Below are 15234 nucleotides of genomic sequence, written 5' to 3'. Positions count from 1 at the left end.
GGTGTATCCGGCGCGAAATGCAGCCGGGCTGTATATGTTAACATGTACAGCATCCGGAGCGTGCACGGGAATCAGACGTTGGCGTATCCCTTGTTTTCAGCTTTATATGAACAAGAATGTCGTTAAAACTGCAGGTTCCGCGCCTTCAGGCGACATCAGGCGGTTCTTCAGGCTACTTGAACCACACCCCATCCTGGCACGAAACATTTCGGGGGGGGGGGCACGGGCCTGGTGTGCCCCTTCTTGGCTACGCCACTGGAGCCTACCCTCCGCTTGTGAGGGGCAGCAGTACCTGTGCTCGAAATCACCCGCTTTTATTTTTTAGTGCAATAAAAAGCGTATTTTTAGTAATTCAGTCAATTTTGCAAGCTTCTGACACATCCGAATAATTTCAAGTTACATCCCCCACAAGTTTGCAACACACGAGGAGAGATAGATCAAGTTCCTTCCGAGCATCCTTCAGAAGCTCGTGTTCATCCTGTCCTTCTAGATTATTCGCGAGGTTCTGCGCACAGGTAAGTATTCAAATGCGTTGGCTTCCCTACAGTATTTTTGAGATGCTGTTATGACGACTCAACAGTCTAGTGCTACGTACACGGGCATCGCACATCAGGAAATAAACCGGCTGTCTTCAATTTTTTTCGTTGTTTTAGGCTTGTATCAGATGAATGTTTTTTTTATGTGCCCAATGCAATATATTATTATTAATTAATTAATCACCTCTCCAAACGTCTTATTAGTAGGTTTGGGGATGTTCGTGAGGACACAAAGATCGTGAGGACACTTTCTTCAGGCTGTATGCATGGCATACATTCCCTTCTTTTCTATTTGGCTTCCGTTTTGGCTACTTGAAAGAAAGTACATATCAGCAGCGTGCGTTGTTTATTCACCTGCAAATGCAATGAGAAGGTTTTTGCTACGCCACCGCGACCGCGCCCCATGCAACGTTGACCAGAGTAATTGAAGGTGGCTTTTATGCTCCAAATTTCTATTGTAACCATAGTTATCATAACGAACTGACTCTCAACCCGAACAATTATGACATGATTACGGTGTTTTGGGCTTGATATACTCCCTGACGAACGCCATACATAAAATACGTGCATATAATACAAGAATCGGAACCAATTATTATTTCCAAGGAGCTCTCTTCAACTCTTTTCAACTCTTCCAGGCGTAAAGAACCAACCCGGGGTGGCGTTCTATGATTTGGAAAAAAATACTCTTACTAGTTTGTCCTGGAGTGCAGACCCGGACCACTAATCAGTTCGATTTAGTTCCCCCCCCCCCTGCTCCTCTTCCTCCTCTTGAGTGCCGTTTTCATATAACACAAATCTGAATACTGGGAAAACATGGCTGTGAAAAATGTACTGAAATATCCCTCCACGTCTGAACAAGCATAGCGTTACTGTATCTTTACCATATAGAGTGACTCGTTTTGATCAATAAACTTTCATACTGGTTAGAAGTTATAACCGTGTTAAAACACGGTGGGTTATTCGGAACTCAACCTACAGTTCTTGCAGCCCTATAATGCTTGTCGGCATTATGCCATGACAACATTATGCCATTATGCCATGACTTTCATGCCATGACAACGTAAAGTGATGTGATACAATACTTTCGAGCGTTCGGCAAGGGTGCAAAAACTATTTACATATGATTACCGGGAATCATAATGCCTTCGGCCAGAGCCGACAGCCCTGAAGGCCTGGTATTTGTTTTGGTCTTGCAATTTCGCTGTTGTCAGATATTAGCAGCTGGTTGTTCCTGTTGTTAGAAAGATTGCTTAATACAGAATGTGACCACTAGCTCTGACTCTTCCCGCTCCCCACAGGACCGGCTTTGGAAGGAATGGGGGACGCCGGCAATGTTTCTTCCGTAGCGGTATCCAGAACTGCACCTCAACTCACGCTTTGAGCTAGAGTATGCGAATTTATGTTTATTATTATGATAAAACGTTACGCACATGCCAAATCTGGTGCGACCAGCATCTGACGTCAACCAAGCGCAAAGAAACAGCAGGGAGAGCGAGTCCGAGTTGAGCAGACGACAAATGCGAGAATCCCTAAGCCGTCATCACGCAGGCCTCTTCGCAGCGCCGCCAGTGGTCGCGCTCACCTCCAATCGGCATCCTGCGTGCCGAGGCCGCGGGCAGTGCTGTGTCCAACGTTTAGAGATAAACGTTGGCTGTGTCGTCGTCGCCGCTGCGCTCGTTGTTACGCGCGCCCTAAGGCGAATCTAAGCACCTCCTATTCTAAGCAGCCATCGCAAGGCGGATTTCACAGGAGTGGAAGCTGGCTCCCGTTGACGTTGTGGCCAAGTCATTTAGGAACTTTCAATTACAAACCACTTCAACGGAACAGAAGACGCGTTGCTGGGAGATACTGAAAGCGGAGGTCCAACCGGCACAACTCACCCAAATTGTAGTGAATCTGACTCGGTATCATCCGAGAGCGGTGGGTTCACAGTACCTATTGTTAGGTTGAATATTTGCCCAAAAAAAAACATCATTCCTTTCGACCGTCTCATCCAGATACGGCCACAAAAATAAGTGGCGCGGGAGGGGGGGGGGCGATTTAGGTTTTCCGATTATACACACCCCGTTCACTTTGGGCATCGCAATCTTGGAAAAAATGGGTGCTTAGAACCGAGTAAATACGGCATAATGTTTGAGTTCTTCTCCCTATAGCGTACACGTGGGAATGGACAGATGGATGTGTTCCGAATTTAGCAGAGGCTAAAGCTTATGTTTCATGTTCCCACCAAACATCTTCGCCCACGTAGATTTGTCGATACTTATGTTGGCTTGTCATCTACAGAGTTTGGGATTCGTCAGAACTGAAACCACTTGTGGCATGATGAAGGATCGTGTTTTTAGAGTAGGATTACGAGACGTTATCAATATTTCCGGGAAATGGCTCCCCGATTAATCAGCGATGGCTCTTCGCGACCACGATTATTGCGCTAATCGTTCTCGCGAGGAGCAAGGTTTGTGAGTTCACGTGCCCCCTTGTCGGTGCCTCGTTCTCTTCCAGCTCCTTCCGCCTAGGTTTACAGATAACGCGAGCTATCTTTATTTTAGATGGGAGTATCTTACCGAAGCGTTTAGGTACTCTGGCTGCAGCTAATAATCTAACACCATTGCAGAGTCTGTAATGATGTTCACGCATATATTCTGTACCTGAGCTAGTCGGATTGCGAAAAGGATTGCTCCAACTTCCACTTGTTCGTTCCAGCATGTAGGACAGTCAGGCAGTCAAAATGATTCCTGGAACACTTAACTACGGCAGTTGCTTTTTCGTGCTTTTGCACATTCCGGAATCAGTTTAGTGTTATCATAATTTTCAAATCGCGTTCTCATAAATGTGCGACGACTTTGAACCTGTGCTTTGACCTAGCGGATAGCGGAAGCCATCGTCGACATTTGTGGCCATCTTGGAACGGCTGCGCCGACGGCGGAAGGCCGAATAATACGCACGGTGCCAGTTTGCAAACTGAACAAGCCAATTAGGTGGCAATCGGAAAGCTCTTTTCGTCGCTAGATAAAGATGACCACAAAAGGGAAATGGTTCATAATATACACAGCAATATATTCTCCCGGTGCATTGTTACTTATTATAAAATCCATTAAATCCACCAGTCAGTCAGTGCATCATCTTTCTAATCAATCCTCAAATCAATCTCATTGTTCAACCCAGTACTATATGTAAGGGTGTTTCAGCTAACTCCAAAATGGGCCGATGCACTCTAAAACGACGTGACCAAATGCATGTTGCTCTATGTTATATGTAGTGTGTCACACTATTTTTTGCACCTTGCCTAATCAGATAATCAGTCACGCTTAATCAGCCAAATTCTGAAGCTACGGAGCTAGGCAAAAAAATTCCCATTTGAAAATATCAGAGCGGTTGGCAGAATGTCCGAATAAACAGTTTCCGCCCTCTATGTATTCAGTATTGCTGTTTTTTTCCTGCTTACTGACAAAATACAGAAAACACCACACGAAATCTCCGCTTGCGCGTCCTGATTGCAGTGCTCCCAAATGTTTCGCCACAAACAGCAATCGGCGTGCTGCCGCTTGAAAGCGACAGTACAGCGATGTAGGCGTTGGCTGGGCTATTTACGCCAGCGATATGCTCTCCTCGCGAGAGTTCGTCATAGCGATAAGAACTGGCAACGGTTATCATTTGCGTCACTGACCAGTCGCTTTTGAAGCGACAGCACGCCTGTGGCTGTTTGTGCAACGAACGTTCCAGAGCACTGCAATCACGACTCGCTTTCGGGCATGTCACATAGTGTTTTTGTGTATCATGCATGAGTAAGCTGAAAAATAATACGGAAACTATTTATACGGAAGTTTTGCAAACCGCTCGGCAACTGTCTATTTGGAATTTTTTGCGTAGCTTTGCTGCTTTATAATTTGGCTAAATGATTTTCACTAATTATTTAATTAGGCAAATTTCAAAAATTGTTGCTTTAATCCACGCTGTAAATGTGGTTGGACTGCGAAGCTGTAAACGACACCCACGACAATTACCAATGTGACGTTACTTTAATTTTCACACGGGGCTCTACAAAGAGAGAAACCGGATACAAGTGAAATTTAGGCAGCCAAACTATCTATTACTGCACAACGACATTCACGACTGCTTTATGTTCACACACGCACACAAACGCGCACGCGCACGCACACACACATACACACACACGCGCGCTAACGCACGCACGCACATACACACCCGCGCGCGCACGCGCACGGGTACACGCACGTACAAGCACAAAAACACACGCACACACACACACGCACACACGCACACACACATGCACATGCACACACACGCACGCCCATGCAAGCGCACGCGCACATGCATGCCCACTCGCACACACACGCGCGCACACATGCACACGCACACGCACTCGCACACACACACACACATGCACACGCACGCACGCATGCACACACACCTACGCGCACGCACGCGCGCACGCCCACACACACACACGCACACACACCCGCACACGCACACGCACACACACACACAACCACACACGCACGCACACACAGACACACACACTGTCACGGGCACACACACACGCACGCACGCAAAGGCGCACGCGCGCACACGCACACGCACGCATGCACACGCGCCCCCCGCGCACACACACACATACACACACCTGCTCACGCACGCACGCACGCACGCACACACGCAAGCACACGCGCGCGCACGCCCTCCGGCACACGCACGCACGCACACAAGCACGTGCGCACTCACACACCGACTATTTGTAATAGCACCAACAACTTGCACCATTGCTTCGCTTTAGCCTCCCGATATCCGTTTCTTATCCAACGCGCCAGTAACTCGCGTAGGCATAAAAAAAACTTGCGACTATTCGGAATCCGGACTGCTACAACGACGAGGCAAAGCCCCCACCGAGTGATCAGCACGTGGTCTGCTCCGGGGGCGACAGGAGATTTTCCCACAATGCTTGAAGCTTATCCGCAATACTCACACTTTAAACCCTTCAGGAACCTTGCCGAACCCTTATACTGAAGCCATGTTTTATATACTGGTAGTTTTAACACCCAAGATACCATGATCAGAAAAATATAGCCCAACATCTCGACAATTACGAGTAATCGGGCTGAAAAGTTAGCCGCCCATAGAGTTACGCTCATTCCTGATCGCTGGCGGCCGAAGGCTGAACTCGGCGTGAGCCAGAAAGCTAGGGATAGAAGTGTCCCCAGAAACGCTTGCGTGCCTAGATCCCTCCAAATTCTTGTGAGAACAATTTTAAGCGCGAATGCACTTCTTAAGCGAGCCTGAATCGTCCGCCGCCGTCCGCATAGCTGCGGATGCGCGCGCTCCTCGTCTTCCTTGGCAACGGGGGGAGATGGGCGCGCGCTGCCTGGCCGCTGACATGGCACATACCCACGTGGGGGATTGGCCAGGAATCGGGCGTGAGAAGGGCTGATGCACCCGCTTAAAGGAGTACTGACACGAAATTTCAAAGCTGAGATCCGCTCTAGCAATCAAGTACAACGACAACACAAATAGGTGTCTGTGAATAAATGTATCTTTCTTTCTTTGTAGTTGTGTGTGTGTGTGATCTCTCTTTCGCGAACATTACCGAACCGCGCAAATTCAACTCGTGCATTCGCACTTTCACATTCTTCCCCTCGGGGAAATGCGGGGAATTTTTTTCGCTCAATGTTTTGAATTTCACCGCTCTTTTGTCATCATATGTTGAAACACAGCGTATAGTTCATACCCAAGCTTCGCCGTTTATTGATTTGTACTAGTGGAAGGCTCATGAATTGTTCTAAATCCATTAGAATCCTGCAAATGCACTTTTCCTTGAGAGGCAGACGAGGTTTAAATGACAAGTCAGAGGATTTTAACCTGGGCGTCTTTAAAAAACCCGATGGCAGACTTTTGCATGCTGTTTTTCGCTGTCATATACAGGTCAAATACCAGACACTGAGTAGTGGGTGGTGACGGACGTAATATTGAGCTTGTATATTTGCATAAGCTGCACTGTTCATGTCTTTTTCAAATCACGTGGGCCAAATTAGTGCACCGTCATTGCCAATACTGCTATTACAATATAGGAAGCAGCCCATCCATCTTCTAGAGACTGGCCTAACACTGCAGTGTTTTAGGAAGACTTGGATGATTCGGGACGCAATAAGAGATGACCCTACCCCCAGAGCAATCAATAGAAGACATGACTTTATTGTGAATAAAAGTTATCAACAATAGTTCTTGGGTGCTAAATAGAGTATTGAATTTGAGGTAAGGAAGGGTTGATTGAGATGTGCAGCACTTTTTCACTGTTAGTACAATGCAAAGTATGGTTGGTACTACAGACATGCATTCCACAAGGCTCTGGTGATTTAAGCAAATATCCGGCAATATATATTCACGGATTAATCCATTTTATTCTCACAAAGAACCACATCGCGCACATCTACGAATCAACAAAGACCGAACGACTCATGACTGCACAAATGTGGGGGCAGTGTTTTTAGCACGAATAAAAAGACGAATGATTGGTGTCGGTGGAAGCACAGTTTTTGAACGAAATGCCCGCATCGGTGCTCTAAATTTGCAGTGTGAGCATCTCTTAAGGGGTTCTTGTGCTCTTGCATACATTTAGCAGATGCTCAGAAATGTGTGGAAACACCTTGAATAAAGAGTGGCAGTTCGTCGATCATGTTACTGCACATAAATACCAGGGTTAAAAAACAGCCCCATCCGCCATCCATGTTTGCTGACACTAGGGGTCTGCTTGCTTCCATCATGGGCATCATAAGACATAACCTTCTCGTGTACTCGTTCCATGAGGCCATCAAGAGACGTTGTGCAAGCGTGCTCAGTGAAAACTTCGCTAACAGCCGACAGAAACCACGATCCTATTTGCTTGTTCTTCAGTGCGACGTAGCCTGGAATCGTGGCGTAGGCGATGTACATGTCCGACACACCAGGCATTCGCTTGCTTGGTCGCCTCGAAGTCATCCGGGAGTCCTCGTCTGCACCGTGGGAGGTGTCTGATGTCTCTCGCACGTCGTCAATTCCGTTGTCCCACTGGTCTGCAAACAAACACGTCATAGTAAAAAGAGTAGAGAAGGTAGGTGGACATTGCATGCAATATATTTTTTAAGACACAGGAAAGAATAAATGTATCTCTGAGCGACGTGATATCATGGTTACACTGATACAGAATCACAACAAACTGCTTTCAACTGATGCGCCTTGCCTCGGCACGAACGTTGCAGTTGGAAACAAGTTAGCAATAAAATCCAATTCCAGTGTGCGTTAGCTGAGCAAGTTTTGTTGTGGGGACTTGCACCCACCTGGCCGTTACCTACTCAATAGTAGTCTGTACTCCAGTTGGGGACTGTAAAAAACTTCATTAGCAGCAATGTGCGCTTGTTTTTTCGGATATTTTTAATTGACGCAACCGAAATGTGTAATCGAACATGTTGAACACCCGACACACATGCGCGCAGCTTCCGTTTAAAAGATAAATTATCGCTTTGATCATTATCCCATCGGACCTATAGCCTGCTACCCCCAGATATTTCTTAAAGTCATAATTTTTTTTTTCACACAGTCATTAACATAAAAACAGGGTGCACCACCAATTTGAAGGCAATATAACAACGTTGCAGCGGAAATATTAGTTCAGCTCCTAAAAGGCCGGTTAGCGTTTTAATAACGGAGTTGCGCCGCTGACTATCTGGGCACTACAAGCACAGACGTTATTCTGAGAGACAGAGAGACTTGCCGGAACAACTTTCCGACACCGTTATACTGAAATTGCCGGTACATCCAGTTTTTGGATGCAGAGGTGCCGGCATGAAAGCCTGCAGCTGGGGAGTGTCGGTCAGTTTGCGATAGAATGCGACCATGTCCATGTCTCAAGTGTTAAAAATGTGGTTGCAGGGCTAAGTGTTTTAAAGACAGCAGTTTTTCTTTGGCTAAGTAAACCAGAAATTTCGGGTCTGTCTGTCTGTCTGACTGACTTGTAGGAGACGTTTGTATACGCAAGAACGTTTCTGACAACTAAGGCTCATCACAATACTTCATCCTTGTAAACATTTTTTCTAAAAAAACCTTAGGCATACTTGATGCACAAGTTCAATGCATAAATGGTACATGCAGTTCTGTTTAAATTTGAAAGAGAACTTCGTGATTTTTGCTCTAACAAATAGAAAAAAATTCGCCACGTATCTGTTCCTGTCGTTGCAAATACCAACGAAAAAAGATAGTCGTCTTGCGCCCCTGCCAAGTAAATCCCTCCATTCACGATCCCGCTCGCATCTTCTTCAGTTCCTCTCCCGTCACGCTCCTCGAAAGATACACATTCTAGAGCTCTACTCCACTCAATTTACATTTACCGCGTTCCATGGTTCCAGGCCGGTTGCCTCGATCCTAGCGCTGCCGTACGGCTGACACAGGAGTGAATTAAGGCACCTTACTTCTACGTTTATAGAGCCACGTTGCCCTGCTTCACGTGCGTACCAAACGGAATATAGAACCTACCTAGTGGAACATTTCGTTACTGTTGCTGTTTCATTTTTAAACTCCGCCAGCAGCTATAGTGGCGAGGGCGACAGCAGGCGAAAGAGTGAATTTTTTTTCTGCAGTGTATGTAGTATTGCATTTGCTACAGCAATTATCAAGCAACCCGGCATTAAAGGAACACTGCAAATGTCACTTGCGTATTGATTTTTTACATAATATTTGCGTGATGTTTTGTTCTTGTCCAACAATAGTAACCGGTATGAACATTGCCACCGGAAGTAGACGTTGAGATTTGGCTTTGGGTATACAAACCTGTTGGGCAGATTCTTCTTGAATTTGGCCGGGTGACTGAATCAAGTGATAGATATAGAGACAAACAAACCAAAATGTTTGGGTTCAAGAAGCCCAAGAAAGGCTGTCGTCTTTCGAATACGCATTGACGCCAACCTTTTACCAACAAAACACAAGAATTAGGGCAGCTTGTAGTAGTGGAGCAAGGCTGGAGGAACATCTAACATGTCGGTCCCTCGCCCTTCGTCTAAGACACGACTGTTTCACTTGACATTGATTTCTGAACTTATCGGTGAAAGTTATCCCTTGCTTGTAGGCCCTGGTCGTTTTGTCCGCAGGATTGCACATTTCTCCCAAACTGGACCACATTAGCACGCGCTAAAGCACGTAGCCACTGGCTTCGCGAACTTGGCATCTTTAGCGGGAACTCGGCGTCTGTGCTCCCAACTTGAGATGCCGACGCACGTGAACTTGCAAATAGAAGATCACGTGAGATATCACGCCACGAACATTTGGCACAGTGTTCTCGAAGGTTGAGCTGGCCGACGCCGGGCGCACCTCACGAGGGCCGCGCTCACGTAGGCTTGGTAGTTTTTCTGATATTTTTGGCGAGCTCCTGACGAGGCGCAAACACAGGCGCAAACCTGTACGACGCCGGGAGCTCCACATGAGGCCAACGCTAACCTGCGCACAGCTGGGCTACGTTTTCTGGTAACGCTCGACGGCGCAGCGTAAAACAATTGATTCTCGCTTTAATAGCACGGACGGAATCCATACTGACCTCCGCGGCATGCCTGAATGAAGAAAAGCTTGGGTTTCCCTTGAAGGGTGCGGCAATTGCAGTTGTTGAAAGGACCGTAGACGTCAGGCTCGAGATGCACCTCCTCTCCATCACTTCCATAGATTGTCCCTTCCTTCCCATGGGACATCAGTATCACAACGAGGCAGTCTGCGTCCTTCTGAGATTCCTCTTTTGAGACGCCCTCCAGGATAGCTTTCATGTCCTGCGTTTTGTGAATAGGAATAGTCAACACCGGTGGTTATTGATAAATTTAGTGTGGGCAAGCTTTCTGACTTTATACCCACTTTAAACCAGTTGTGCTCGTGGTAGGCCGTGAATGTGGCCCTGCAATTGAGGTAGGTGAAGGAAGTGGAAGGCAGTCCAGGGAACTGCAGTGAGGCAAGCGTCATGGAGGCGGACAATTTGAACTTCGAATGTAGGGGGGAGGAGCATAGGAGGGCTGTATGAAGGGAAGTAAAGATATAAGGGAGAAGTTGAACAAATGGGGGTTAGCTGGGGCCATTTTTCGCCAATTCGCATTTTTTCACGCTTTGTTTATTTCATGCTATCGAAAAACAACCACGACGTACATTCTTATTTAAAATTACTCGGACACTACCGGTTCGGGGTAAAGTTTTGCCTCAAATACGGCTGAAGTATCTTTCCCATGAAATGATGGGAAGATGTATAACTTCGGCCCAAAGAATTAGTAGTTTGACATGGTTCAGCCCGTATAAACTTGTTTGTGGTAAAAAGACAGACAGACAGACAGACAGACAGACAGACAGACAGACAGACAGACAGACAGACAGACAGAGAGACACACTAAATGTTTTGCGTCCAAGTACCCAAGAAAGACCATTATTTTCAAAAGGAAAATAAACACTTAAAAAGAAGCATTTGAGTCCCTTTTTCCTTTAGCATTTCCTACGTTATCGGCTTGTAAAAAAAGCGTCCCCAATAACCTTGGGAAAAGCCTTGCCTAGCAAAACGCGTCTCTCGCGCGGCTTTTGATATTACGCTGTTTTCCTTGATACCTCCTTTTACTGGGCGTCGGCTGGTTTACGCGTGAAAAAAAGTGGCTATCAGTCACTTTATCAGCGCTTGGATCACTCTAGCAGATTGATAGTTAAGAAGAGAGGGAATGACGAGGATGCGATCTCACCCAGAAAGAATTATGACCGACAGTACCATGGTCATCGGCCCAGAAGTAACCTTGGAAAATGCTCATACGCCGCAGCACGCGAACATAAAGACTCAAGGGCATGAGCGCAGTCATGGAAGCAAACATACCTGACGTACTGGAACGGGGCAACGCTCGCGAAAATCACGTACTGGCTTACTCTTCTCCTGCCTAGTATTATTATTGGCGAGAGCAACGTTCGGCCCCCTCTTGTCTTCGTTATAGTTATCGCGGTGCGGGTTATGGTTTAATAGGGTGTGTCCCTCGATCTTCTGCGCCACCTGTCCCGGTTGACGGTGGTGACATTTTCTAGCGTGTGCCTAAATAGCGTAGCTGAAACCTTCGGCAGCAGCGGATTCCGTGTTCCCACGGAAAATCAATCAATTTTTCCGCTAAGGACGTCGCCGTAATGCATTTACACATTGATTCGGTGTACAGAACAGAAAAACAGCAGCAAAGCCGAAAGATCGGTGTTTATAAATAAACAAACGTTCCCGGTTCTAAAGAACCGGGAACGTTTTGATATTACAAGACGACAGTGAGAAACATTCTCTTACCATGGCTGAGAGGTTGGATTCGATAGTGACCTCGAAGTGGAACTGGGTGAAGAGGGCATGCATGCGATCTACATCGAGTTCGGATCCCTCCCTACTCTCTGAATGGCTGTCGAAATGGACGTTGTTCAGGATGATGCACCGGCCTCGTGGGTTCCGTGTCATTGAATAGATCTGAAGAAGACGACAAAAAAGGAAAAATTAGCGAAATATTTAAATCCAGTTTTTGCTTGTTCAATCGAATCCCTGACACAAACATTGCTACAGAAACGCCGTGCATGCACTAATAATGCGTGCATAGAGACTCCAATCACCCTCCTGCTCACCGATCGTTTTTATGTCAGCATTGCTGGGAAGACATTTCGCGAGAGGCAACAAAAGCACATGTGAAATTAGTAAGCCCTAGAACGTTTCGCTAAATATCTTCATCACAGAATACATCCTCTTGTAGCGCTACACACCGACCCCCTTGAAGGTCAGCTTTACACAGAGAGCAAACTTTTCCTCAAGACTCCATGCACCGCTATTAGCCACAATACTCTCACGTCGGGTTTACTAATTAACACAACTGCGCTTTTCGTGGCGGCATTTTTCAGGGTCAGTGTAACCAGTCTCATTTCTACTATGTTCAACCTTAACTTCCTGGGAAAAAGCACGTGCGTGCGACTAGTATTGCTCTGAGAAAGAGGTGGGGCTAATGCGTGCAGCACGCACGCACCTGTGCATGTGCAGGACTTTAAAGCACTAGCCGTCCAGGTAGCAAAGCATGGCAGAGTTTAGGTGCGCTCGCACAACCTTTGTTAAATAGGAGGAGAACATATAGGGCGATTATCGCGTGAAAATTGCTGAAGCACTGATGATGTAGTAATTTATTAAGACAAGGGTGAAATAACAATTTTCGAAGTGGATTCGTTAGGTGCAGTGTACTTTTGGAATGATAACCATGCTTATCCAGACGATGTGACACATAGCGGGGTGTGGGTCTGCGAAGTTTCTCATCTGTCGTCTGCTATACACAAAGATCTGGCAGCACATTACAATGTGTTGGACACCTCATAGCTCTGCAAATGACGACCACACAGTCGATCGCTGGAGGTCATATATCTTAATCGCGGAGCTGTATCGTTCACTGGTGACGCTGGTGGCGCTGGTGGCGCTGTAATCTTTGCTGGTGACGCCGGTGATGCTCCTTCCTGCGCGGCCCCATATTTAGAATACATTCGAATATCATTTATAATGCAGCGAATCTTTCAGCCCGTGGAGGCGTTTAGGCAACCCGCGTAACCCTTCGCACGCGGGCTCGCCCACGCACGCACCGATCTGGCCCATGCTGGCCCGCCGTGCACGCTCAGAGAAAGAAAAAAAATATTAGCGCCGGTGAAGTGTTGCGCATGCGTAAGGAGGCGCGGAAACGTTGACGGTGTGGAAAGAAAGAAACGCTGAGGCAAAGGTAAGGGCCACGCCGCAGCACCCTGCCGCTAGGATCACCCCAATTTGGGAAACCGAAACTAGCCGAAGTGGCCGACCTGTGGCTTTGAGTGCATGCCGCGCATCCTGGCGACGAGCCGCGTATGCGCAGTACGAACAAGTTACGAGAGTTCGTGTCCATCCTTGGTATAGAACGACCATCGTTCGGCGTGTGAGCGTTTTGGTTTGTTTTCTTCCCGTGTTCGGCGCCCGCTTACACCAGCGTCGCTGTGCTAAGCGAAAACGGCGGATGCACCAATATACCTTCATTTTTTATTTCGTTCTTAGCACGCAGCAGATGATGGAAAGACGAAGGTCTTTCGATTTCCAGGTTGGTCACGAAGTCTCGTAACTTGTTTCAACTGCGCATGCGCGGCCTGTCGCCAGGAGGCGCAGCATGTACAGGAAGCCGCGCGTTCCGTTGTCCGTTTTGCAAGGTATCCCGATAGTACACGTTTAAATTTCCCGCCAGCACAACAAACACGTCGTCAGTCAGGGAATGACGCCTACAACTGCTCGTGATTGCCCCACCCCCCTTTTCCTTCCACTCTCAACTCGTACCTGATAAACCGGTAACCGGTTATGTGCGCGTTCTTAGAAGTGAAAGGTACCGCCAGAATTGTCGCGGTGAAAGACGTTCAGGCTGAACAAAAAATATTGGCTCACGTCGACGTTGCTGTTCACCTAGGAGAGATTCCCTGGTAATTGGTGAGCTGGAACTAGCGGTGGAAACAGCGGCAGCAGCGCTTTTCTGTAGTTTTCGCACCCATTTGCACTTTTGTTCCGAAGACGCTCCTTTGATTCCATCTGCTCTTCCTCCGAGCGTGCGACACGCGTCTGTCCATAGGGAGTTAAAAGCTTTAAGGGTTCGAGCTTTACTCTAGTAGACATTCATGTGGTTGTCCATTTCAGTCTAGCGTCGTCGTTGTATCACTGACTGTGTAACGCACCAACCGAAACTTAAACCGCCCGACCTTTGACGGCAGGTGGCAGGTCGCATTGAGACGCCAGACTTCCACGTTTAAAGTTCCCGTCACCACAACGCACATGTCATCGGTAGTGCCACTACGACTAGCTCTGCATGCACGTCCCCTGCTTCCACCCCCAACTAGTGCGCGCATAATTTGGCAGCAACCTGTGATGGGCGCGTGCAGACGTGAAATACACGGCCGAAATGTCGCCCGCAAAGCCTTTCGTGCTGAAGAAGAATTACAGGCTCACGTAGCATTCAAAGGGGGAAGTTGGTCTTGTAACGCCTGATAAGGCTGTCCCCGCCTTTATCAGGTGACTGCGGAACTTGTTGAAGATGCATGGGTGTGGGCGAAGGGAGTGACAATTGTGAAAGCGGTGGTGGCGGTGGCGGTGGCGGCGGTGGCGAGGAGGAGCCCCGCAGCGGCGCTGAATAAATCGGCTTCCCCGGGATGAAAACGGGGGGGGGGTGATATAGGTATAGTGCTTCCCAGTAAAATGGTCTATAATTGCCCACCTGAAGACAATCTGGTGGGCTAGCCAATGTTCTACACTACGTTCAAATTACAACGAATTCGGAGACATCTGATCACTACCTCATTATCCTTGGCACCAATATGGGATGGACGCCACTGTCACTGCACGCCAAAACCCTCAAGCCGAGCTCATCCCCAAGGCGTTAGTACCACAAGAAAACATTTTTCGGGGGGCGCCGATGCGGATACAATTCTTGGGCTGCATTGGTCTCACTCACAATTATGATGTCCTGCGGATTGTACGACTTGATGTTTCTCGAAGCGGCCGCAGTGGTAACACACTACTTTTCGGTCGAGTAGGCTACCTGGTATAGAGCCCTAACCACAGGGACGCGAAATCACGTGTCGCGCGAGCGTCGGCGTCGTTCGGAGGCAACGCGCGGACCCGCAGGAGAGGGCAAGTAACCGCATGAGA

General features: G+C 47.7%; 1 protein-coding gene across 6 annotated transcripts in view; it reads right to left on the bottom strand.

Annotated features, from left to right (window-relative positions):
* Positions 1 to 6739: 6739 nt before the first annotated feature.
* LOC144147054 (uncharacterized) overlaps positions 6740 to 15234 on the bottom strand; it is a 148167-nt gene continuing 139672 nt past the window's right edge. For 3 of the 6 annotated variants that reach the window (XM_077679083.1, XM_077679082.1, XM_077679084.1), the window contains 3 exons: positions 11851 to 12021; positions 10111 to 10333; positions 6743 to 7600 (listed from right to left, as the gene is read on the bottom strand). In XM_077679083.1, the coding sequence (XP_077535209.1) occupies positions 7227 to 7600; positions 10111 to 10333; positions 11851 to 12021 (768 nt within the window). In that variant the 3' untranslated portion in view covers positions 6743 to 7226. Of the gene's footprint in view, positions 7601 to 10110; positions 10334 to 11850; positions 12022 to 15234 lie in introns of all 6 variants that reach the window. The other 3 variants (XM_077679081.1, XM_077679080.1, XM_077679085.1) reach the window with 3 other exon arrangements.

This window comes from Haemaphysalis longicornis, unplaced genomic scaffold, assembly GCF_048455015.1.
Source record: "Haemaphysalis longicornis isolate Haplotype H1 unplaced genomic scaffold, Haemaphysalis longicornis Haplotype H1 scaffold_7, whole genome shotgun sequence".
Taxonomy (NCBI): domain Eukaryota; kingdom Metazoa; phylum Arthropoda; class Arachnida; order Ixodida; family Ixodidae; genus Haemaphysalis; species Haemaphysalis longicornis.
The sequence above is the reverse complement of the archived record's forward strand: the minus strand, read 5'-3'. Positions and strand labels throughout refer to the sequence as shown.